Here is a 22,963-nt window from a genome sequence, read left to right as displayed (position 1 = left end):
ATGAGGGGTGGCGATGCCTCTTATTCTGGGAACCTAAGGTGTCAGGAAGAAACGGGGACATTCCTCCAATCCATTGTCGAGGGAAGGTTTAGCCCGTAGATCTAAATCAAAGGACAATTAAGTGCTTGCTCATTCATTGCACGCGCGCGCACACAGTCACCTTGAGGGATGCGCGCGCGCGCATACACCCCGCCAGCTTGAGGGATGCGTGCACACGCACGCGCACACACACACACACACACACACACACACACACACACCAGCTTGAGGGATGCTGGAAGGGATGAGGAAGAACGGTGCGGACCAATAAGCCCGTGGAGATGCTTTCGGCGCCCCTCCCTCCCTCCCCAAAGCCTCTGGAACCTATCATTTGAATTAGCCGAGTCAGGCCGGGAGGGGGCGAGGAGTCCTCCCGCCCTGCTTAGGAGGGGCTGCATTGCAGGGGGAGACGGCTGCAGACTGTCACTGGAGGGAGGAGTGAGCAGACAAAGCCGGCGAAGCCCCTACCAGCTTCCTTTCTCTGCATCCCCACGCCAGCCGGAGCCTCTGAGGCACTCCCTCGATCTTTGGAACACGCTAGTTATTCATTGATAACAGGTAAATAAATTGAGGAAGGGGTCTGACTGAAGACCCCCAATAAGATTGGGGTGGGAAACTGTTCAAGAAGAGAGAAGGGGGTGCTCTGAACAATAGGTAGTCACCGATTTAGATCTCTTAACTAAGATCTCCATCCATGCCTCCTTATCATGTACCTGGGCATTCATTTCTAGCAATTTTCGTGTAATTACATCTCGGCACTTACCTCCTTAAGTTTCCATTTGCCTATAATTTTTTTTTGTTCTGTGTATTTAATTTCTTCACTCCAGTTATATCTTCTTTCCAAGCTATAATTTTTTTTCCTACCAGTTACCCGATGAATCTGTACTCCTATGATCTCTCTTCTACTTCCCCATATTCCTCCTTCCCCCACAATAGTGTTCTATTTGTCTGTGAGAGAATTTGGGTGGGTGGAGTGGGATATTATTAAGAGTAATCCTGACGTGTGTTTTTTCTTTTCAGAAAGCATGATTGTTAATTTTTCCTGCCCTTTTTAAAAAAGAATTTATTGTCAAGGTGATGTACAGAGGGGTTACAGTTACATACATAAGGTAGTGAGTACATTTCTTGTCATACTGACCTTTCTTTTTGATAGGTCCTCCCCATCTCAAATTTTACCAGGCAGCTTGAGATAGGAAAGGTGGGGACGGGAGAAGTCTGCTCCTGTATTGAAATCAGTATAGCCCTGGAGGGTTTGAAGCTAGTAGCATAACTGGGGGAAGGTTGTGGCTAATAGCAAAATCCAAGCTCAGAAGAGGCACTTGAGATGCGAGGGCTTCCATTCCCCTCCACCCCCACTCCTATGGTGGCAGCATGACACAGCAAGACTGTGTAGACTAGGCCTTGGAGGCCCACCAAATCTGGACAAAGGGGATTTGAACATGTCTATATGGCTCAGAGAAAGTATATCCTTTTAATATGTATCTATGTATTAGCCATAGATCCTTTAAGAATAGACTGCTGTTTAGAAATTACCTTTGTCTAAAATACCTGACATTTAACTTGAAGGATTATGGGAAGGTTCATTGGGTATATATACCATGGAACAAGATACTGTCAAAACTGTAATGGAGAGAATGATAAGATTAATGCATGGTGGAGCATATTGGGGAAGGGAAAGGGAAGTGAGCTGAAAATGTTGCTTTCACAAAACTGGAGAACTTAGGAATTCATATTTTAATTATTATTGTCTTCACATCAATAAATATCCTTTAGTATTTTAGCTTCCATTTTCTGTGTTGTCTTACATTATCTTAGTTTTAATGCCACATATGCTTGGGTGTCTGGAATATGTTCATTCCACGTCTCTGGGTCTATGACATAGCTAGAGATATTAGTTCCTTTGAATTACTATTTCACATAATTTCCTTTAGCCTTTTTATGGTTTTATTTTTTTGTTCTTTTGAGATGGGGGCCCCTTATGTAGCCGCCCTGTTCTCTAACTCATTAGCCTCCTTCATCAGGATTACAGGTATGTGCCAAGTCACCTGGCTCTAAGCTTTTTTTCTTTAATTGCAAGATAGCTCTGCCAAACACTCAGTCTGTTCAAGCAATTTTTATATATATTATAATTTTAAGAAAAAGGAATAAGTTTGTTAAAGTGGTCTTTTCACTTTTCTCAAATTTTAGCTTACTTTCACATTTTTCCTACTTGGGAAATTCTACACAGGAAGAGTCAGAAGTTTTAAGAATACTGAAATAGGGTTCTATAAACCTGTAGGCAACTGTATACAATGCAAGCAAGATCATATTAAGAATTATGAGATCTGAGTTTTACATAAATTTGCTAGAAGGCCCCACAAGTCTTCCCCCCCGCCCCCCCAGTCCCTGGGCTTGGATTCAGGGCCTGAGCACTGTTCCTGGCTTGTTTCTGCTCAAGGCTAGCACTCTGCCACTTGAGCACAGCACCACTTCTGACTTCTGTTTTTGTGGTGTTGAAGAATTGAACCCAGTGCTTTGTGCATGCTAGGCAAGCACTCTTGCTGCTAAGCCACATTCCCAGCTCCCAAAATGTACTCCTTTTTTTTCTTTTCCTTTTTGCCAGCCCTGGGGCTTGAACTCAGGGCCTGGGCACTGTCTCTGAGCTTCTTTTGCTCAAGGCTAGCACTCTACCACTTGAGCCACAGCGCCACTTCCAGCTTTTTCTATGTATGTGGTACTGAGGAATCGAACCCAGGGACTCATGCATCCAAGGCAAGCACTCCATCACTAAGCCAGATTTCCAGCCCTCATTAAATCATTTTAAAATTAACTTCTAGCTTTAATATTCTATGATTTTAAGCAAGGTATGGTGATGGCCAACAGTAATCACAGCATATGGGAGGATCTTAAGCTCCAAGCCAGCCTTTATTGCATAATAAGACCCTGTGGGGGGGTGGGGGAAGCAACCCAAAACCTGGTATTTTTCTTCCTTATGATTCTGGAGAGAGAGAGAGAGAGAGAGAGAGAGAGAGAGAGAGAGAGAGAGAGAGAGAGAGAGAGAGAGAGAGAATTGGTTGTTTTGTGCTGGTTTCAGGGCTTGAACTCAAGGCCTGAGTACCATCCCTGAGCTTTTGTACTCAAGTCTAGCACTCCACCACTCAAGTCACAGCTCCACTTCCAGCTTTTTGGTGGTAGTTAATTGGAGCTAAGAGTCCCACAGACTTTCCTGGGCTGGCTGTGAACTGGGATCCTCAGATCTCAGCCTCCTGAGTAACTAGGATTACAGATTGAGCCAGTAGCACCTGGTATGATTCTGGTTTGTTTGTTTTTTAAGAGCCTATGAAGTGTCCAGCATTTACTAAGATCACTTTATAGGACACTTACAAGGGAGGGGATATAAAAGAAGCCAGATAACTAGGGAAAAAACCTGAACTGTAGTAAACAATACCAACAGGAAGAATCCATAGCACCATTGACTCTTTTTATTTTTTTTAAAGTTTTTATTATCAAACTGATGTATAGAGAGGTTACAGTTTCATACATTAGGCATTGGATACATTTCTTGTACTGTTTGTTCCCTAGTCCCTCATTCCCCCCTCCCCCCCATTGACTCTTAAAGTCTGCATTATAGGATCTCTGCAATCCTAGTTCAAAATAGGCATCAGTTGATGAATAGGTATGACTTTTTTTTTTTTTTGGCTCATTTTCTATGCTCATGTCTCTGCAAATTACTGCTACTGCGGAGATGATCAGAGATGAGTATCATAAGATGATCTCACCTTTCCAACCTACTCCCCCATTCTGAATCACTTTCCTTTTAAGAGCTTGTCTGCTGAGTAATGTTCAGTTCCCAGGGTTTATTTTGGAATTTGAACCTAAGAAAAAAAATTCAGATTTTTTTTTTTAGAAAGGCTATGTAGACCAGGCTGGCCTGGAAGTTGCTATGTAGCCCAATCTGTCCTTAAACACACTTTTCCTGCTTCTGCCTCTCAGATTGCTGGGATGACAGGATGTGTCCTAACACCTAACTCAACAATTCAGAATGTGGTTTCTGTTTTGTTTTTGTCCTGGTACTTGGGCTTGAACTCAGGGCCTGTCCCTTACCTCTCTCACTCCAAGCTAGTGCTATGCCACTTGAGCCATAGCTTCACTTCCAGCTTTTTGGTGTTTAACTGGGGATAAGAGTCTCAAGGACTCCATTGCCTAGGCTGGGCTACAAACCCTAATCCTCAAATCTCAACCCTCCTGAGCAGCTACAATCTGAAGCACCTGGTTTATTTTGTTCTTTGGGAAAAGGGTCTTACTGTGGAGCATTGGCTGGGCTGGAACTAAATATGTAGCCCTTACTGGCCTTCTCTCTTTGCTTCCCAAGTACTGGGATTATAGGCATGTGTTACCACACAGGCAACGAGGATGTTTTTAAAGTCAAATTCTGGTGATACATCCCATAGTCAATCCTACTTGGAAGGCTGAGGCAGGAGAATCACAAATTTAAGGCTTATCTACCTAAGTGTAGACCCTGTAAATATATAAATCTAGCCTACCCACCCACCACTCCTAAAACCTCCACACTCTTGCAGATCATTGTGTTGTGTTCTAGATTAAGGGATCTCTCTTGCACAGACATTTCACATTATACGGAAGCATTTTGGAACCTACTTAAGGCCACTAGACATTTTAGGTGTGGTGAGAGCCAATGGAGTATGCTACAGAAAAAGCCTTTTCAAACTTAGGGTTCTATTTTTGGAGGCAGTGGAATGTTCTTCCTGATCCTTTGGGAACATTTCAACTAAAGCATCTTGCCCTGTCAGTTGGCCAGTAAGTAACAGGGTGGGGGGGCACCGGGAGCTGTAATAGTCATATAACATCAGGCAGGGCACAGAGTGAATGAACAGAAAAGGTGATAGAACTAATTAAAATATGGAAAAATAAAGCCAGGTACTGGTAGCTCTCACATAGCAACTCAGGAAACTGAAGTCATCTGGAGCAGGGAAATCCTTGAAACTTTTTTTTTTTTGGCCAGTCGTAGGCCTTGGACTCAGGGCCTGATCACTGTCCCTGGCTTCTTTTTGCTCAAGGCTAGCACTCTGCCACTTGAGCCATAGCGCCACTTCTGGCCATTTTCTATATATGTGGTGCTGGGGAATTGAACCCAGGGCTTCATGTATATGAGGCAAGCACTCTTGCCACTAGGCCATATTCCCAGCCCTCCTTGAAACTCTTATCTCCCATTAGTCACAGAAGGGCTGGGAATATGGCCTACTGGTAGAGTGTTCGCCTCGTATACATGAAGCCCTGAGTTTGATTCCTCAGCACCACATATATAGAAAAAGATGGAAGTGGCGCTGTGGCTCAGTGGTAGAGGGCTAGTCTTGAGCAAAAAAAAAAGAAGCCAGGGACAGTGCTCAGGCCCTGAGTTCAAGCCCCAGGACTGGCAAAAAAAAAAAATAGAAAAACAAAATAATCACAGAAAAAGCTGGAATTGGTATTGTGGCTAAAAGTGGGAGAGTGCTAGTCTTGAACAAAAGGAGCTCAGGGACAGTGCCCAGGCCCAAAGTTCAAGCCGCAGGACAGGTTAAAAAAAAAAAAAAAAGGAAAAATATCTGATTTTGTTACAGTATTTTCTTCCAACCTAAACTTTACTTCCTTAAGTAAAATTTCCAGCTAATTTGCATTTGTTATTGTCAGGTATACGGTAGCACTAGGACAAGAGGAAAGATAACCTGTTATAACTTAGAAAATTTTTTCTAGCACCTGAGTTTTGGTCTGGAAGAAAGTAGTTTACAGAGAAACCAATTGTAAGATTTTCCTGTGACTAATAAGAGTTGGCAAAGTATTTATGGTATTAAGTAGTGAAGGAAAATTAATCAGCAGCCTTGAACGCCTTTGTCTGCCAAGTCTAGCACCTGTGGTACTCAGAAAATAGACTGGGAAAGTTTACCCTTAGGGAAACTTCTTATCTGTTCAAGGAGATAAGACCATCCTTATAAACATAAAACCATTATCTATAACCATAAATGGAGTCAGGTAAAACTCTCTAGAGGAGATGCTGGGGGAGTAGGGTAGATAGAGCTGATTAAATTAATAGAAGCTGTTCTGGGAGTGATGAGTTAATAGTAGGGTTTGGAAGAAGGAAAATACTGGGGCTGGGGATATGGCCTAGTGGCAAGAGTGCTTGCCTTATATACATGAAGCCCTGGGTTCAATTCTCCAGCACCACATATACAGAAAACGACCAGAAGTGGCGCTGGCTCAAGTGGCAGAGTGCTAGTCTTGAGCAAAAAAGAAGCCAGGGACAGTGCTCAGGCCCTGAGTTCAAGCCCCAGGACTGGCCAAAAAAAAAAAAAAAAAAAAAAAAGAAGAAGGAAAATACAAAGCATACAATACAAAATACGAAGCATGTCATGGAAGCTTTGTTTAGTGGTACAGCAAGGTTATTGTGCCACCTGAAAAAAAATTACTTGTACCTGGGTGCTGGTGGCTCACGCCTATAATTCTAGCTACTCAGAATGCTGAGATCTGAGGATCCTAGTTCGAAGCCAGCCTGGGCAGGAAAATCTGTGAGACTCTTACCTCCAATAAGCTACTCAGAAAAAGCCAGAAGTGGTGGTGTAGCCAGAGGTGGTGGTGTAGCTGAAGTGGCACAGTGCTAGCCTTGAACACAAAGAGGCTCAGGGACAGCACGTAGGCCCTGAGTTCAAGCCCAAAGACTGGCAAAAAATAAAAAATTGGAAAGACATGAATGAGCATAACTACAATTAGTAGAGGCTGTTCTATTACTAGGAAGAGTGGAACTCAAAAATCAAATCCAAGTCAAATGATGCAGTAGTTGTGGGAAAAGTTAGGAAATGATAGAAAATAATAGAAGAAGAGTTCCTGTTTGAGGAACTTTTATTATTTACAGAGGTAAGTGGGATTGTTGTGTGTATGTGGAAATTTTTTGGTGTATGTGCCAGTCCTGGGACTTGAATTTAGGGCCGGGGTACTGTCTCTGAGCTTTTGTATTCAAGGCAAGTATTCTACAACTTTGACCCACAACTCCATTTCTGGCTGTTTGGTGTTTAATGGAAGATTAGAGGCTCATGGACTTTCTTGACCAGGCTGGCTTCAAATCACAATTCTCAGATCTCAGCCTTCTGACTAGCTAAGATCCCAGGTGTGAGCCACTGGTGCACTGCTGGGGACTTGGAATTTTCATTTATTTTTTGCCAGTTTTGCTCAAGGCTAGCACTCTGCCACTTGAGCCACAGTGCCATTTCTGGCCATTTTCTATATATGTGGTGCTGGGGAATTGAACCCAGAACTTCATGTATGAGGGAAGCACTCTTGCCACTAGGCCATATTCCTAGCCCCATGGGGATGTGGAATTTAAGCATGGAAAGAACAGGGAGCTTGGCCTGGGAATGTGGCTTAGTGGTAGAGTACTTACCGGCAAAAAAAAAAAAAAAAGAACAGAGAGCTTTATCATTAAGAATAACAAGTGGTTTCTTTGTAGGAAGCTATGCGGGATCCTGTGAGTAGCCAGTATAGCTCCTTTCTTTTCTGGAGGATGCCCATCCCAGAACTGGATCTGTCAGAGTTGGAGGACCTGGGTCTCTCAGATACATCCACCTTCAAGATCAAAGACAGCGGCCCAGGCAAAATGACCGGACAAGCAACTGCAGCAGAGCAGAAGAAAAATCCTGAAGGCGATACTCTCCTTGAATACAGCACCTTCAACTTCTGGAGAGCTCCCATTGCCAGCATCCACTCTTTTGATTTGGACTTGCTCTAAGCTAAGACCTCTCCCACCTTCTTACCCTCACTGTCTTCCCTTTGAAGCTCTTTCCTGTCCCTTTCCCATTCCAACCTTGTTCTCTTTTCTCTATTGTGTTGGTGGTGCTGACTTGCCAGTTGGATTGTGTCTATCTATCTATTTATTTATTTATTTATCTATCTATTTATTGAATGATTGATATACTCCAATTCTCTCAAAAGCCTTCACAAAGTATAGGGTTCAAGCAATGGAGTAGTTGGTAACAGAGATTCCTCACACTCCAAACTCCAGAATCATTAATGCCAGGAAAACAAGGTTTATGGGGAAGGAGGGGACTAAAGAGTAGTGCTGTAGTGAAAAGTGGAAGGTTATTTCATTCTATTTTAGTCAACTTCAAAGATTACTCACATCTTCCTAATTCCCTACTTTAGGTCAATAAATATTTTCTCAATGGTGAAAATGTGGAAATTTTCAGATATTTCCTACAAAACAAGTAGGATTTCTAAAATATTAAGGTAATAAGACTCCTGCTTTTTTGAGTCTGCTCCTTATAATACAGTCTATGCCCCCCCAAATTTGGGGGTAGTTTAATAAAAATGGAGGAAATAATACATCATGGAAAATAAAAATAGAGGAAAGTACTAAAACATTTCAGAAATACTTAAGTACTCTCTCGAGAACTAGCTTTACAACTTTGCCCCATCTCTCTGCTGAAAATTAGAACTGAGAAAAACATTTTAAATATTAAAAAGTAAACTTTCTATTTGTAAAGTTTTGACTCAGTCATGTAACAGGCAGAGGGCTCGGTCCTCTATATTTGTCTCCCTACCTCACCCTGAATTTTCAATATATAAAATAGACCAATGGGTCTCAGGCCCTATACCTTGTTGTTCCACCCCTTCCACAATTATTACTGCTGATTTGTGCTGCCATTTACTCATTTATTTAATAAACACATTAAATCCCAAGGCTGGATTCTAGTTCTCTCTCCCCACAGGGAAGCAGTATATACCCAGAAATTTCTCCTGCCTACACACACAGCATATAATTTATCTTTCTAATATTCAGCTTTGAGGAAGAACAATTTTGAATAGCATTTATACATGGTACACTTCAGGTAGAACAGGTAATAAAAGGTGAGATCAATTTAAAATTAATGTAGTTAAAATTAAGTAGAAAGTTCTGCTTGACCAAATGTTATCGCATATTTCTAACTCATCTCATTCCAAGATTTATTTGGAACCAACTTACAAATTGTTTGTGTTCCTACTACATGAAAGGCAAAGCCAGACAATATTTTTTTTATTTTAGCAATTTTTATTATCTACCAAAAATATATATGTATAAAATATAGATAGCATGATTTTTATGATTTACTGCTTTGTTAATAAGTGAAAGATTTTTACAACATTCTATTCAAATCCTCTATCCATTTCCCATTTCCTCTTCTCTCTTCTTCTTCCTCTTTTTTTTTTTAAAGCCAGACAAAATTAAGAATATACATAGGAATGAGAGAAAACTTAAAACCCATATAGAAAGTATGCCGTAAAGTTTTTTTTTTTTGTCGGTATGGGACTTGAGCTCAGGGCCTGGGTGCTATCCAGGGGTAAAGCCCTTTACTCAAGGGTAGTGCGTTACTACTTTAAGATTTTTCCTCCTCAAGGGCAGCACTCTACCACTTTAAGCCACAGCTCCACATCTGGCTTTTTGGTGGTTAGTTGGAGACAGGATTCTTGTGGAGCCCGGTGCTGCCTCACACCTGTAATCCTAGTTACTCGGGAAGCTGAGATCTAAGAATCACAGTTCTAAGCCAAACCAGGCAAGAAAGTCTGTGTGACTCATCTCCAACTAAACACCAGAAAACCTTAAGTGGTGTGCTGTAGCTCAAAGTGGTAAAATGCTAGCTTTAAGCAAAAGAGCTCTGGGACGGTGTCCAGGCCCTGAGTTCAAGCCCCATGATCAACGAAAAGAGAAAAAACAAAGTGTCATGGACTTTCCTGACCAGGCTGACTTCCAACTAGGATTACATGTGTGAGCCATAGGTGTCTAGCTGCTACATTTTTTTTCCTTTTCTTTTTTTGGTCAGTCCTGGGGCTTGGGCTCGGGGCCTGGCCACTGTCCCTGAGCTACTTTTGCTCAAGGATAGCACTCTACCACTAGAGCCACAACACCAATTCCCGCTTTGGAGACCCAGGGATTCCTGCATGCTAGGCAAGCACTCTACTGCTAAGCCACATTCCCAGCCCCCTACAAATACTTTTTTTTTTTTGTTCTTAAAGTAACACTTTTATTATTATTTTTGCCAGTCCTGGGGCTTGAACTTCGGGGCCTGAGCACTGTCCCTGGCTTCGTTTTGCTCAAGGATAGCAGTCTGCCACTTGAGCCACCCTACAAATACTTTTAAAGATGAGATCAGCAGGGCACTGGTGGCTCACACACCTGTAATCCTAGCTACTCAGGAGGCTGAGATCTGAGTGAGGGTCAGGACTCAAAGCCAGCCCTGGCCAGAATCTGTGACTCTTATTTCTAATTAACCACCAGAAAACCGGCAGAAAAGCGCAGGGGCAGCGCCCAGGCTCAGAGTTCCAGCCTCACGACTGACAAAGATGAGATCAACAGAATTTTGAGAGAGATTTGCAATATTTCCTAATGCCCGCCATTAACAATCAAATATACATATATATATGCTGACACACACGCATACATATATGTGCATTATGGAAGCAGGAAAGGTCAGTGACGCATCCTTTGCTGATTCTCGTGGTCCTTCAAGCTTTAACCCGTTTGCACCGGTGCGCCATCCTCCTCCAGGCCCCTAGAAGGAAAGACAGATCGGAGGACAGCTTGCCTCCGGGTAACTCCTAGGGAGGCTGTACTAGGAAGTAAGTTCACTCGGGCTGTTCCCGAACAGTAGAAGGAAGGCGTCCCTCGCTCTCCGGTGAGAACCGGCAGAGAGAGACAGAGACAGAGAGGGAAAAACCACTCCAAAGACCCACAGCTGATTGCGGCTCCCAGGTTCTTGGCGCCAAAACCACCATCCCGGCCCATCCCCTGCCGGATCTACATCCACGTAGCGCGTAATCAATAGCCCTCCGCCTTATCAAATAGTCCCATTCAGATGCGAGCCTTAGGCTTTTTCTCCGAGGCTCCGGCGGCCTCAAGTAGATAAGAAACGATCCCCGAGGGTGCTTCGTCCTTGCCCCGCCGGAGGGAAACCAGCGTGTTCCCTTCCGTTCCCTTCCACAGATTCTTCCGCCAAGTCACTTGCGGCACCTCCACTTCCGGGACCGCCATTTTGATTCCTCCATTTCTCCACGCGGGGGGGGGGGGGGAAAGGCCCCCAAAATATGCATATATGAAAAAAAGCCAAAAAAATTTTTTTAAAAAGGAGCCGTCACTGACAGGGAATCTTAACTAGAGAAAGAAACAGGACCAAACTGGCGGGCTTGGCGGAAGCGGAGCTGGCAGCGTCCCGGACGAGAAGGTGAGGGGGAAGAAGAGATGCGTGGAGTCCGGGAGGGGAAGCAGGGGAAGGAGGGAGGGAGGGTGGTCCGGGCCGGAATGGACAGGCTGGGGCCAAGACCGCTTCCCAGCCCGGCCCCAGACTCGTGGGGGCCGACCTGCCCGCACCCCCTCGCCCCGCGGGGGGAGGGGGACGGAGGAAGGGGATGCTGTGGAGAGGAAGGGGAGGGGACTGGAAGGAGGTGAGGAAGAGGGTGGGTGCGAGACCTGGGCCGGGGAGCCGGACCAAGGGAAGCCACGGACCCCGAGGTGACCACTAGAGGGCGGCGCGGAGCCAAGCCCGGCCGGCCGGAGGCTGGGAGGGAGGCCGCCGGGACTCCCACTTTAGTGCTCCTTGTTGCGAACGGACCCTCCTCTTTTGCCACAAAAAACTTAGGTGTGGGGAAGTGGAGGGGCTGGGGTAGAGGAGCCTGCGGAGACCGCCAGTTCTCTGATTTCAGAAATAACCTGAAGGTTTAAGCCTGCTCTGTAATCGGAACCGGAGCAATCATGGCCCCACCCTCAATGTTTGCACTGTTGTTTGTACAGCTGGCCACTCAGGGGGGACTCACACAGCTGCAAAATAATAATAATAATACTGTTTCCTTGGATTCCTCAATTGTTTCCCCTCTCTAATTTTCTCCTATTCTTACAGATTTACTTGAACCATCCATCACTGTTCCTTTCCCCCTTCTGGTAAAAGCTCTTTTCTACTGTCTTCTGTCTCACCATCTATTGAAAAGGACATTCTACAGCCTACTTTGAACAGTTTTAATAATATTTTTTTATTATCTGTAACCATATTTTCGTTGTACCATTTGAATCCACCCTAGACTAATAGAGATGATCTCCCCCCCCCCTCGCTTTATTGTCAAAGTGAAGTACAGAGGAGTTACAGTTTTATATGTAAGGCAGTGAGTACATTTCTTGTTCAACTTGTTACTTCCTCCCTCATTTTTCACCCGCCTCCTCCCTCCTCCTTTCTCTCTAGAGATGATCTTAAACACCATTTTCATGGATGTTTTTGATAAAGACAGCTATCTTCCCCCAAGTTATTATGTAAACAAAATTAATTACTCTTTGATAATAGAGTGCTATGTTGGCTCAAACACTCCATAGTTATCAAAACACACTTCCTGAAAGTTCTGGTGTTTTTATTAGGGAGGAGGAATGGGTGCTTTGTTATTTTATTTATAAGTCCTATGAGGCAGGGCTAGGGTAAGATATCTCAGTGGGTAGCTTGTAGAGCATTCCTGAGGCCCTCAATTCAATCACCAGAATGACCAGAATGGGGTTGGGCGAGGGGGGGGGTGTGTTTTATGGAACAGAAGGAGAGAGGGAAAATGCTACAAGTTAGACCAAGTTTTGTTTTCTTAATACAAGTGAAAGTAAATCCAGTAAAGGAAAATATTTTCTGTCAGTAAAATTGCTTAGATTTTCTCTTGACCATAGGGGTACTTGGGAAGATAACTGGGAGAGTCCCACTGTCCCCAACACTATTATTTTAAAAATACATTTTACTGGGATGGGCATATGGCCTAGAGGCAAGAGCACTTGCCTCCTACACATGAAACTCTCGGTTTGATTCCCAAGCACCACATATAAGGAAAACGGCCAGAAGGGGCGCTGTGGCTCAGGTGGCAGAGTGCTAGCCTTGAGCAAAAAGAATCCAGGGAAGGTGCTCAGGCCCTGAGTCCAAGGCCCAGGACTGGCCAAAAAAAAAAAATACATTTTACTTTTTTAAAATTAAATTTTATTGACAAGGTGATGTGCAAAGGGGGTACAGTTACATAAAGTAGTGAGTACATTTCTTGTCATATTGGTTACACCCTCATTTTTCTTTCCCTTCCCTAGTTCAGGTACATTTTACTTTTACTTCAGATAAGTACTTGAGGTTAAATCTAGAGTAAATTTAGCCAGTCATCAGTTCATTCCTATAATCTTAGTTACTCAGAAGACAGATCTGACAATCCAAGGTTCAAAGCCAGCTTGGGCAGACAAATCTTCATGATTCTTATCTTCAGTTAACCAGGAAAAAAAAGCCGGGTGAGTAAAAAAGCACTCAGAGCCCTGGACCCTCAGTTCAAGCCCTAATACCACCACAAAAGACAACAAAACAAACTAAAACTAAACAAAAAGGCAAAAAAATAAATAAATCCAGTAACTTGGAGGGCACTGGTGGCTCACATCTGTAATTTTAGCTACTCAGGTGGCTGAGATCTGAAGATCACAGTTCAAAGCTAGCCCAGGCAGGAAAGTCCACAAGACTGTTATCTTCCAGTTAACAACTAGAAAACTGGAAGTGGCCCTATGGCTCAAAGTGGTACAATGCTAGCTTTGAGCACAAAAGCTGAAGGACAGCTCCAAGGCCTAGAGTTAATTAACCTCTATAATTGACCAAAACAAAACAAAACAAAACAGTAACTTGGGAAAGAGAAAGAAGAGTCTTGGAAGAACACATTTCTAATATGCTTTTTATGCCAGGGTGATGGACATAAGGGCTAAACTATTTACATCGTAGCTTCAAAGTTTAATTATATATCTGTATAATAAGAAATAGGCTTCCCAGCTTGGCACAGTGGTTTATACTTGTAATCCTAGCTGCTTGGGAGGTACAGCTCAGAAGAATCATGATTTCAGGCCAAGCTGGGTGTGGCGGTGTTCATTTATAATCTTCCCCTTGAGGGTGGCATAAAGTAAGAGGACCACAGTCCAAGCTGTCACTGAGAAGAATTGTGAGACCCTACTTGAAAAGCAACTAAATCAAAAAGGGCTGGAGGGGCTGGGAATGTGGCTTAGTGGTAGAGTGCTTGCCTAGCATGCATGAAGCCCTGGGTTTGATTCCTCAGTACCATATACACAGAAAAATCCAGAAGTGGCACTGTCCCTCAAGTGGTAAGAGTGCTAGCCTTGAGCAAAAGAAAAAAGAAGCTCAGGAACAGAGCCTAGGCCCTGAGTTCAAGCCCAGGACTGACAAAAGGCGCTGGGGGAGGGGGAGCAGTGCTGGAGGTATAGCTCAGATGGGTAGTGCCTGTCTAGAAAGTACAAAGCCCTGAGTTCAAATCCTACCAGTGCAAAGAAAAAAAGCCTTTTCATGCCTTGAAGAATGAGATTTGTGGCTCATGCTTGTATTTCAACATTTAGGAGACAGAGGCAAAAGGGAAAGAGTTATCTTCATATAGACACTTAGTGCTTTTTTTTTCTTTTCTTTTCTTCTTTTTTTTTTTTTGCCAGTCCTGGGGCTTGAACTCAAGGCCTGGGTACTGTCCCTGAGCTCCTTTTGCTCAAGGCTAGCACTCTACCACTTGAGCCATAGTGCCACTTCCAGCTTTTTCTGTTTATGTGGTACTGAGGAATTGAACCCAGGGCTTTATGCATGCTAGGCATGCAGTATACCACTAGGCCACATTCCTAGTCCCTAGTGATTTTGTTTTGTTTTGGTTTTTCCAGTCCTGGGGCTTGAACTCAGGGCCTGAGCACTGTCCCTGGCATCTTTTTCTCAAGGCTGGCGCTCTACCACTTGAGCCACAGTGCCACTTCTGGCTTTTTCTATATATGTGGAGCTGAGGAATTGAACCCAGGGCTTCATGTATACCAGGCAAGCACTCTACCACTAGGCCATATTTCCAGCCCCCCACTCAGTGATTTTAAAAAATGTTATATGTGGACTTGTAGGCATGGATCAGTTGGTAGACTGGTTGCCAATGAGTAAAAGTGGTGGCAGGTATCCAGTTTGCGTCCTAGTCTTGAACCTAAAAATAAAAAAGATCTTTTTTGTTGTTGGCCAGTTCCTAGGGCTTGAACTTGGCTTGGGCGCTGTCCCTGTGCTCCTTTTGCTCAGTTCTGGCACTCTACCACTTTGAGCTACAGTGCTACTTCTAGCTTTTTCTGTGATTAATTGGGAGATAAGAGTCTCATGGACTTTCCTGCCCAGATTAGCTTCGAACTGTGATTCTCAGATCTTAGCCTCCTGCATAGCTAGGATTATAGGTGTGAGCCACCAGTGCCTGGGTAAAAGATTATATTTGTAAGTCAGGTATCACTACCAATAAATGGCAACTGATTCAAATATGACATTTCTCTCTCTCTTTCTCTCTTCTTTTTTTGAGGGGTTATGGGAAGGGTTGATATAGTCTTACTATGTAGCCTTAGGCTGCCCTCAAACACAGTGCTGGGATTACAGGCATGAACCACCATGCCCAACTTGTTTTTACCTATTTTAACAGTTTTAATTTTTCCCCCCTTTGATGCTGGGGATTAAACTCAGGTCTTTGTGCATGCTAAATACACACTAACACTGAGCTACACCCCATCCCAGATTTGCTATTTGAAAAAGAAGATAACACATTTGGAGAAATGTAAAATACCAGGGTTATATATGAAAATTTATATAATTTTTCTCTCTGATTGTTTTTCTGATTTCATCCCTCCCCCTTTCTGCCACCGTGTTTTGCTCTGTTGCCCAGGATAACCTCTAACTCCTCAGCATTACAAGTAGAGATCATCGTCATGTGCTGTTTGCCTCAGTCTTACACTGCATTCAGTCTCTCCTAAAATATATTAGGAGCAGTTTTGTTTCCAGAGGTGATGGGGATCAAACCAAAGGCCCTTGCGCATGCTGGTCGAGCTCCCCCACTGACTCGGTCTCCAGCCCTTGGTTTCAGACACAGGTTCCCCTATTCTCAATTATGTAGCGAAGGCTTACTTTAAACTTGTTATCATACTGCTTCAGCCTCTCCAGTGCTGAGACTACAGACATGCCATCACCACACCTGCCTGAAATGAAAGTTTTAACTATTTTTCTTTCCTTCTAGAGGGAAGGAAAGAAAAGGGATCTGAGAAGGGATCTTTATATAACTGTCATCTTGGCCAGCCTTTATTTATTCATTCATTTATTTATTTAAAGACAGTGTCAAAAAAAAGGCTCTCGGGGCTGGGGATATGGCAAGAGTGCCTGCCTCATATACATGAGGCCCTGGGTTCGATTCCCCAGCACCACGTATACAGAAAATGGCCAGAAGTGGCGCTGTGGCTCAAGTGGCAGAGTGCTAGCCTTGAGCAAAAAGAAGCCAGGGACAGTGCTCAGGCCCTGAGTCCAAGCCCCAGAACTGGCCAAAAAAAAAAAAAAAAAAAAGGCTTTCAATAAGTAGCCTAGGCTGGCCTGGAAGTAAGTGAGTGTGTGTGTGTGTGTGTGTGTGTGTGTGTTCTGTCAATAAGTAGCCTAGGCTGGCCTGGAAGTAAGTGTGTGTGTGTGTGTGTGTGTGTGTGTGTGTGTGTGTGTGTGTGTTCTGTCCCTGAGCTTCTTTTGCTCAAGGCTTGGGTTAACACAGCTCCACTTTAAGCTTTTTTTTGGAAGGGGAGGGGGCGGTGTAGTTTACTATCAATAAGATTATCATTTCTGCTTGGGCTGGCTTTGAACTGAAATCCTCTGATCTTAGCCTTCTGAGTTGCTAGGATTACAGGCATAAGCCATGGCACCTGACTGGCCTGGAACTCTTGATCCTGGGCGCAAGAATTACAGACATCCACGGTTATATTCAGCTGATGTTTTTGTTTGTTTGTTTTAAGATAATTTTCTTAATTATCAAAATGGTCCAACAATTATCGCACATGTACAAAGTACAGAGTGGGCACTCAGGTTTGTGGATCAGTTCCAATGCAAATGAATCACTTGACATCTTCAACTCATTTAACTGCTCAAGGTCTAAACTATGATAGTTTTAGAAAGTTCAGTCCATCTTGACACAGAAGGAATGGCAGGTTAGAACAGTTCTCTATGGCTCAGGTTAGCCTCAGTCTTTCCTACCTCCATCTCCCAAATACTGAAATTACAAGCATATGCTACCACACACAGATCTTTAATACCTTTCTCAAATAATTGTAGGTATACTTTGATGCTGCATCAAAACTTGAAAAAGGGTCATTTTGTTTTCAGTGCTGACAGTCAAACCCAGGATCCTCCATACAGAATAAGTAATCTACCACTGAGCTACATTCCTTGCTAGAATTTTCTTAAGTTAGTTACTGGAAGGGAGTGAGGATGAGCGAGACTAAGAGGAGGGTGAGTCTGATCAGGGGACATAATATGTGTATATGGACATGTCAAATGATTCCCTTTAACAACTAATTGATGCTACTAAAAAAGAAGTAAGGGAATGAAAAATAAATTAGTTGAAATGAGAAATCTGAAACCATATCAATGAACTTTCTTATTCTGTACCCTAAAGCACTGGTCTGTCATCAAGTATTGATCATTGGAAAAGTATTGGCCTACAAAATTATGCATATCATCCAAATGTTGATTCATTTCATTGTACAGTATCAAAAATCACAATATTACCACCACCAATTCTGTCAAAAGTCTTTAGTAGTAAGCTGTCAAGTTCATGGTAGTAGATTTAAGCTTTCTAAAAAAATTGTTTTTGGATGTGCAGTTTGAACTCAGAGCTTTGTGCTTGCTGGGCAGTTATTCTACTACTTGAGTCATACCCTCTGCTTTTTTTCACTATTTTTCAGATGTGTCTTGTATTTTGCCTAGTGCTAGCCTCAGCTCATGATCCTCCTACATATGCTTCCCATATGGTTGTAGCTAGGATCACAGGTACAGGCTACCACACTCTGCTTATTTATCAAGATAGGGAGTCTTAAAGACTGAAAGAGGTGAGGTCTCATTAGCTGTTTTTTTTTTTTTTTTTGCCTGAGCTGGCTTTGGAGGCCTGAACTCTACCTCCTAGGTAGTTAGGATTACAGGTATGAACCACTAGGCTGGGTTTGGTGTCTTTTTGTTTTTGTCAGTACTGAGTTTTAGATTCAAGGCCTCGTGTTTGCTAGGCTGATGTTCTACCACTTGAACCACAGTCCTGTTTTTTCCTGACTGTATTTGAAGTATGTTTATCCTTCTTGCAGCTTAAACTTCAATCTATCTACCTTAGGCTTCCCATTGTTTCTGAGATCACAGGCACATGCCAACGAGTTCAGCTTCCCCCTTACCCCATAGCTTGAGTGAACCTTTCCACATGTATGGGCTTCAAACCATTGTCCTCCAGATCTTAGTTTCCCAAGGAACACCTGGCTCCTTTTCGTTTGTTTGTTTTGGGTTATTACTGAGGCTTGAATTCAGGGGCTTGGGTATTGTCTCATGCTTTCCTGCCTGAGTTGGTTTTGAACTGGGACCCTCAGATCTGTCTCTTGAGTGCCTAGGATTACAGAAGATTATAGATATGGATCACTAATTAGTGCCCAACTCTTTTTTTTTTTTTTTTTTTTTGGTCAGTGGTGGGGCTTGAATTGAGGGTCTGGGTGCCGTCCTTGAGCTCTTTTAGTCAAGGCTAGGAGCTGGGAATATGGCCTAGTGGTAAAGTGCTCACCTCATATACACGAAGCCTGCCTGGGTTTGATTCCTCAGCACCACATATATAGAAAAATCTGGAAGTGGCGCTGTGGCTCAAGTGGTAGAGTGCTAGCCTTGAGCAAAAAGAAGGCAGGGAGGGCTGGGGATATAGCCTAGTGGCAAGAGTGCCTGCCTCGGATACACGAGGCCCTAGGTTCGATTCCCCAGCACCACATATACAGAAAACGGCCAGAAGTGGCGCTGTGGCTCAAGTGGCAGAGTGCTAGCCTTGAGCGGGAAGAAGCCAGGGACAGTGCTCAGGCCCTGAGTCCAAGGCCCAGGACTGGCCAAAAAAAAAAAAAAAGAAGGCAGGGACAGTGCTCAGGCCCTGAGTTCAAGCCCCAGGACTGGTAAAAAACAAAACAAAACAAAAATAATACAAGACTAGCACTCTACCACTTTCAGCCACCGCACCACTTCTGGTTTTCTGGTGGTTAATTGGAGATAAGAGTCTCACAGACTTTTTCCTTCTGGGGCTGGCTTTGAGTCACCAGCACCCAGCTCTATCTTACAAAAACCAAAAATGATTCTCCCTATGTAGCCCAGACCAGCCTCAAACTCTTTTTATTTTTTTGCCAGTCCTGGGCCTTGGACTCAGGCCCTGAGCACTGTACCCCTGGCTTCTTTTGCTCAAGTTTAGCACTCTACCACTTAAGCCACAGCGCCCACTTCTGGCTTTTCTGTGTATGTGGTACCGAGGAATCCAACCTAGAGCTTCATGCATACTAGGGCAAGCAGTCTACCACTAGGCCAAACTCCTGGCTGCCAGCCTCAAACTCTTGATCCTCCTGCTTCAGTCTCCTGAGAGTCCAGCTCTGTTCATCACTTTCATATAAAAATTATGTTACAGCTGGGCACCAGTGGCACATGCCTGTAATCCTAGCTACTCAGGAGGCTGAGACCTAATGATCACCGTTTGAAGCCTGTCTAGGCAGGGAAGTCTGTGAGACTCTTATCTCCAAGTAAGCACCAAAAAAGCCAGAAGTAGAGCTGTGGCTCAAGTGGTAGAGCCTCTAGCCTTGAGCACAAAAACTTGAGAACAGTGCCCAGACCCTGAGTTCAAGCCCCAGAACCAGCATTAAAAAAAAAAAAGATGGTAAGTAATAAGAGCAGTTAGTTCAGTTTGCAACTTAATTGCACAATTCTGTTTCTCAAGAACTTGTTGTATTAAGTATGCAGAAGTGCTTTATATGTATTTCCCTTTCTGTTACAGGAATTAAAAGCACTCATTTGGGTGTTAAAATTTAATAAAGTTACTAATGTTTACTATGGCATCTAGGACCTTCTGAGGTAAAATTGACTCTCCCCCAAAGAACATGGCAGTGAAGAATACAATAAGTTTGCTTCACAATTTGATTTCTGCTAAGACACAAGCAGTCTATCAGTAAAAAAGGCAGATAATGTTTTGACCTATGGATCCCTGAAATACTTTGAGTTGGTCCATGAACTAGATTTTAACTGCTAGCCTAAGCAGATGAGTAACCACTAAGAGTTTGCTCTCTGTAAATTTTGACCCTTATTATATCATTATACCATAGTCAGATAAAAAAAGATTAACAGATAAAACTTAATTTAGAGCCCTTGATGTATCCTATTTCACTGTGTCATCTAAAGACTTATCCACCTCCAGAAAGAGAAATTAGGGGCAAGAGTATACCTCAGAAATAGAGCACTTGCCTAACAGGTGAGAGGCCCTGCTTGGGTCTCTGGAGCAAGGGGACAAAAAAGTAAGCTTGGGGGCTGGGGATATAGCCTAGTGGCAAGAGTGCCTGCCTCGGATACACGAGGCCCTAGGTTCGATTCCCCAGCACCACATATACAGAAAACGGCCAGAAGCCGCGCTGTGGCTCAAGTGGCAGAGTGCTAGCCTTGAGCGGGAAGAAGCCAGGGACAGTGCTCAGGCCCTGAGTCCAAGGCCCAGGACTGGCCAAAAAAAAAAAAAAAAAAAAAAAAAGTAAGCTTGGCTCACACCTGTAATCCTAGCTGCTCAGAAGGCTGAGGTCTGAGGAGCAAGTTTGAAGCCAGCCTGGGTAGGAAAGTCCATGAGATTCTCATTTAAAATTAAACACCAAAAAGCCGGAAGTGGAGCAGTGGCTCAGTTGGTAGAATGCTAGCCTTGAGGCACAAAAGCCTCAGGCCTGAGGCTGAGGCTCAGGCCCAGTTCAAACCCCAGGACTGTCAAAATAAGTTGCTAATAAGGAATTTCATAATTTTCATTAAGCAACAATTTTACTATGGACATCCCTGTTGCATCCTGCTTGGAAGTCAGGATGAATGTTTTATTACTTTGCACTGTGTTCTTTAAATTCCTGTATTCTACTATTAGTCCTTTCAATGGAATGAAATTCTTTTTGGGGGGTGGGTGGCTTTGGTACTATTTTTAGGTCCTGGGCACTGTCCCTTGAGCCATAGTGCCACTTCCCGCTTTTTCTGTTTATATAGTACTGAGGAATTGAACCCTGGGCTCCATGTGTGCTAGGCAAGCATTCTGCCACTAAGCCACATTCCTAGCCTTCAATGGGATGAAATTATATTTTTATGGATTCTTTATATTAGGAAGATTGTGCTGTATTACACTTATTTCCATAGTATTTTTCTAGAGATTAAAAGTGAGGGAACTATCATTTAGGGTCTGAAACTTCCCTAAATATCTGATTTGTGTTACTTGAGGTAGAAAAGAAGGGACTACCAGACGGTCTACTTGAGATGCATCATGTACATATGTATTTATTATAAGAAGTCTTTGAAAAATAGTTTATAGGCATCTTTCCTTGTGTTTGAATTTAGGTACCCCAAAACTTTTGTTCCTATGCATAAAGATGTCTTTGGTGGACTTGGGGAAGAGGTTGTTAGAAGCAGCAAGAAAAGGCCAAGATGACGAAGTAAGAACATTGATGGCAAATGGTGCCCCATTCACCACAGACTGGGTAAGCTTAGCAGAAATGTTTCTTGTTTCCAAAAATAATGTACCTTTACCATCCTTTGTCTCTCTCTCTCTCTCTCTCTCTCTTTCTTTTCTTTTTTTTTTTTTTGCCAGTCCAATTCAGGGGCTGAGCAGTGTCCCTGGCTTCTTTTTGCTCAAGGCTAGCACTCTACCACTTGAGCCACAGCCCCACTTCCGGCTTTTTTCTGTTTATGTGGTGCTGAGGAATTAAACCCAAGGCTTCATGCATCACTAGGCCACCTTCCCAGCCAGGCTCTCATTTCTCTTTTTGTGCTGGTACTAGGGCTTGAACTCAGGTCCTCCTGCACTTCATCTCCAATTAACCACTAATGATCTAAACGTGGGACTGTGGCTCAAAGTAGTAAAGCTCCCACCTTGAGTGGAAAAAGCTCAGTGACAGTGCCTAGGCTCTGAATTCAAGCCTTTTAGTACCATCACACATATGCAAAAGAGTGATGCATAAGCCTGGTGTAGGGGTTTACCCCTATAATCCTAGCTACTCAGGAAGCTGAGATCTGAGGATCACAGTTCAAAGCCAGCCTGGGCAGGAAAGTACAAGTTTGTTAGACTCTGATCCCCAATTACTCACCAAAAACCCATAAGTGGTGCTGTGGCTCAAAGTGGTAGAGCACTAGCCTTGAGCTAAGAGCTCAAGGACAGTACAGAGTTCAAGCATCACAACCAACAACACCAACAAAAATGTGCTGCCTAAATAAATAAGGAAGCCAGGTTGGATGCATTGTGACTCCTGAATTCCGCCACTCTTAACCTACCCCAAAATATAAATCGTTTTTAAGGTGAAAATAAATAAATAAATAAATAAGGAAAAAGGAGGGAAGTTTGTACCTCTTCTCCCCCCACCCCCCAAAAAAGGGTTTTATAAAGTTCACAGGTTTTGTCATCACTGATGTTAATAATTTACATGATCAAGTGACCTCTGTTGTGGAGGTAATTAATTTATATAACTTCAGGAGGCACAGGTTAGTAGCAAAAGGAGTTAAAGGAAATCCATGAGATGAGCATTTCTATAAATAAACCTGTGAAAAGCAATATGAATTAAATCCAGTCAGGTACAGAGGCTGAGTCTAAACTAAACAGGTTAAAGAGTAGACATCTGTGTAGAATGGATGCTGACAGATAACTTTTACAAGGTTTGCAGATGGCATAAGGACTTAACTGCTGTCAACACATCACTTCTAAATTTTTGGTGCCTCTTCATCTCATCATTCTTTTTGCTCTGCTTTACTGTAGCAACAAATTTCTATTCCAGGCAATTCTTACCCTGAATTCCACATATAACTTATAGTAAACCAGTCTCTGAGTCTATCTTTACCCCTAACTGTTGGGAAAATGG

At 43.3% G+C, this 22,963-nt stretch overlaps 2 protein-coding genes across 3 annotated transcripts in view; both read left to right on the top strand.

Moving 5' to 3' along the window:
- Positions 1-312: 312 nt before the first annotated feature.
- Positions 313-9,066, top strand: Mllt11 (MLLT11 transcription factor 7 cofactor). The gene is made up of 2 exons (XM_048357804.1): positions 313-597; positions 7,514-9,066. Exon 2 carries the CDS (start codon positions 7,520-7,522, stop codon positions 7,790-7,792), a length of 273 nt encoding a protein of 90 aa, XP_048213761.1. The 5' UTR covers positions 313-597; positions 7,514-7,519; the 3' UTR covers positions 7,793-9,066.
- A 2,045-nt stretch (positions 9,067-11,111) lies between these two features.
- The window catches only part of Gabpb2 (GA binding protein transcription factor subunit beta 2), a 35,861-nt gene continuing 24,009 nt past the window's right edge, over positions 11,112-22,963 (top strand). The window contains exons 1-2 of one of the 2 annotated variants that reach the window (XM_048356566.1): positions 11,112-11,258; positions 21,453-21,592. In XM_048356566.1, the coding sequence (XP_048212523.1) occupies positions 21,485-21,592 (108 nt within the window). In that variant the 5' untranslated portion in view covers positions 11,112-11,258; positions 21,453-21,484. The remainder of the gene's footprint in view (positions 11,259-21,452; positions 21,593-22,963) is intronic. The other variant, XM_048356567.1, reaches the window with a different exon arrangement.

Source organism: Perognathus longimembris, chromosome 11 (assembly GCF_023159225.1).
Source record: "Perognathus longimembris pacificus isolate PPM17 chromosome 11, ASM2315922v1, whole genome shotgun sequence".
Lineage (NCBI taxonomy): Eukaryota > Metazoa > Chordata > Mammalia > Rodentia > Heteromyidae > Perognathus > Perognathus longimembris.
This window is presented reverse-complemented; position numbering and strand designations above follow the sequence as displayed.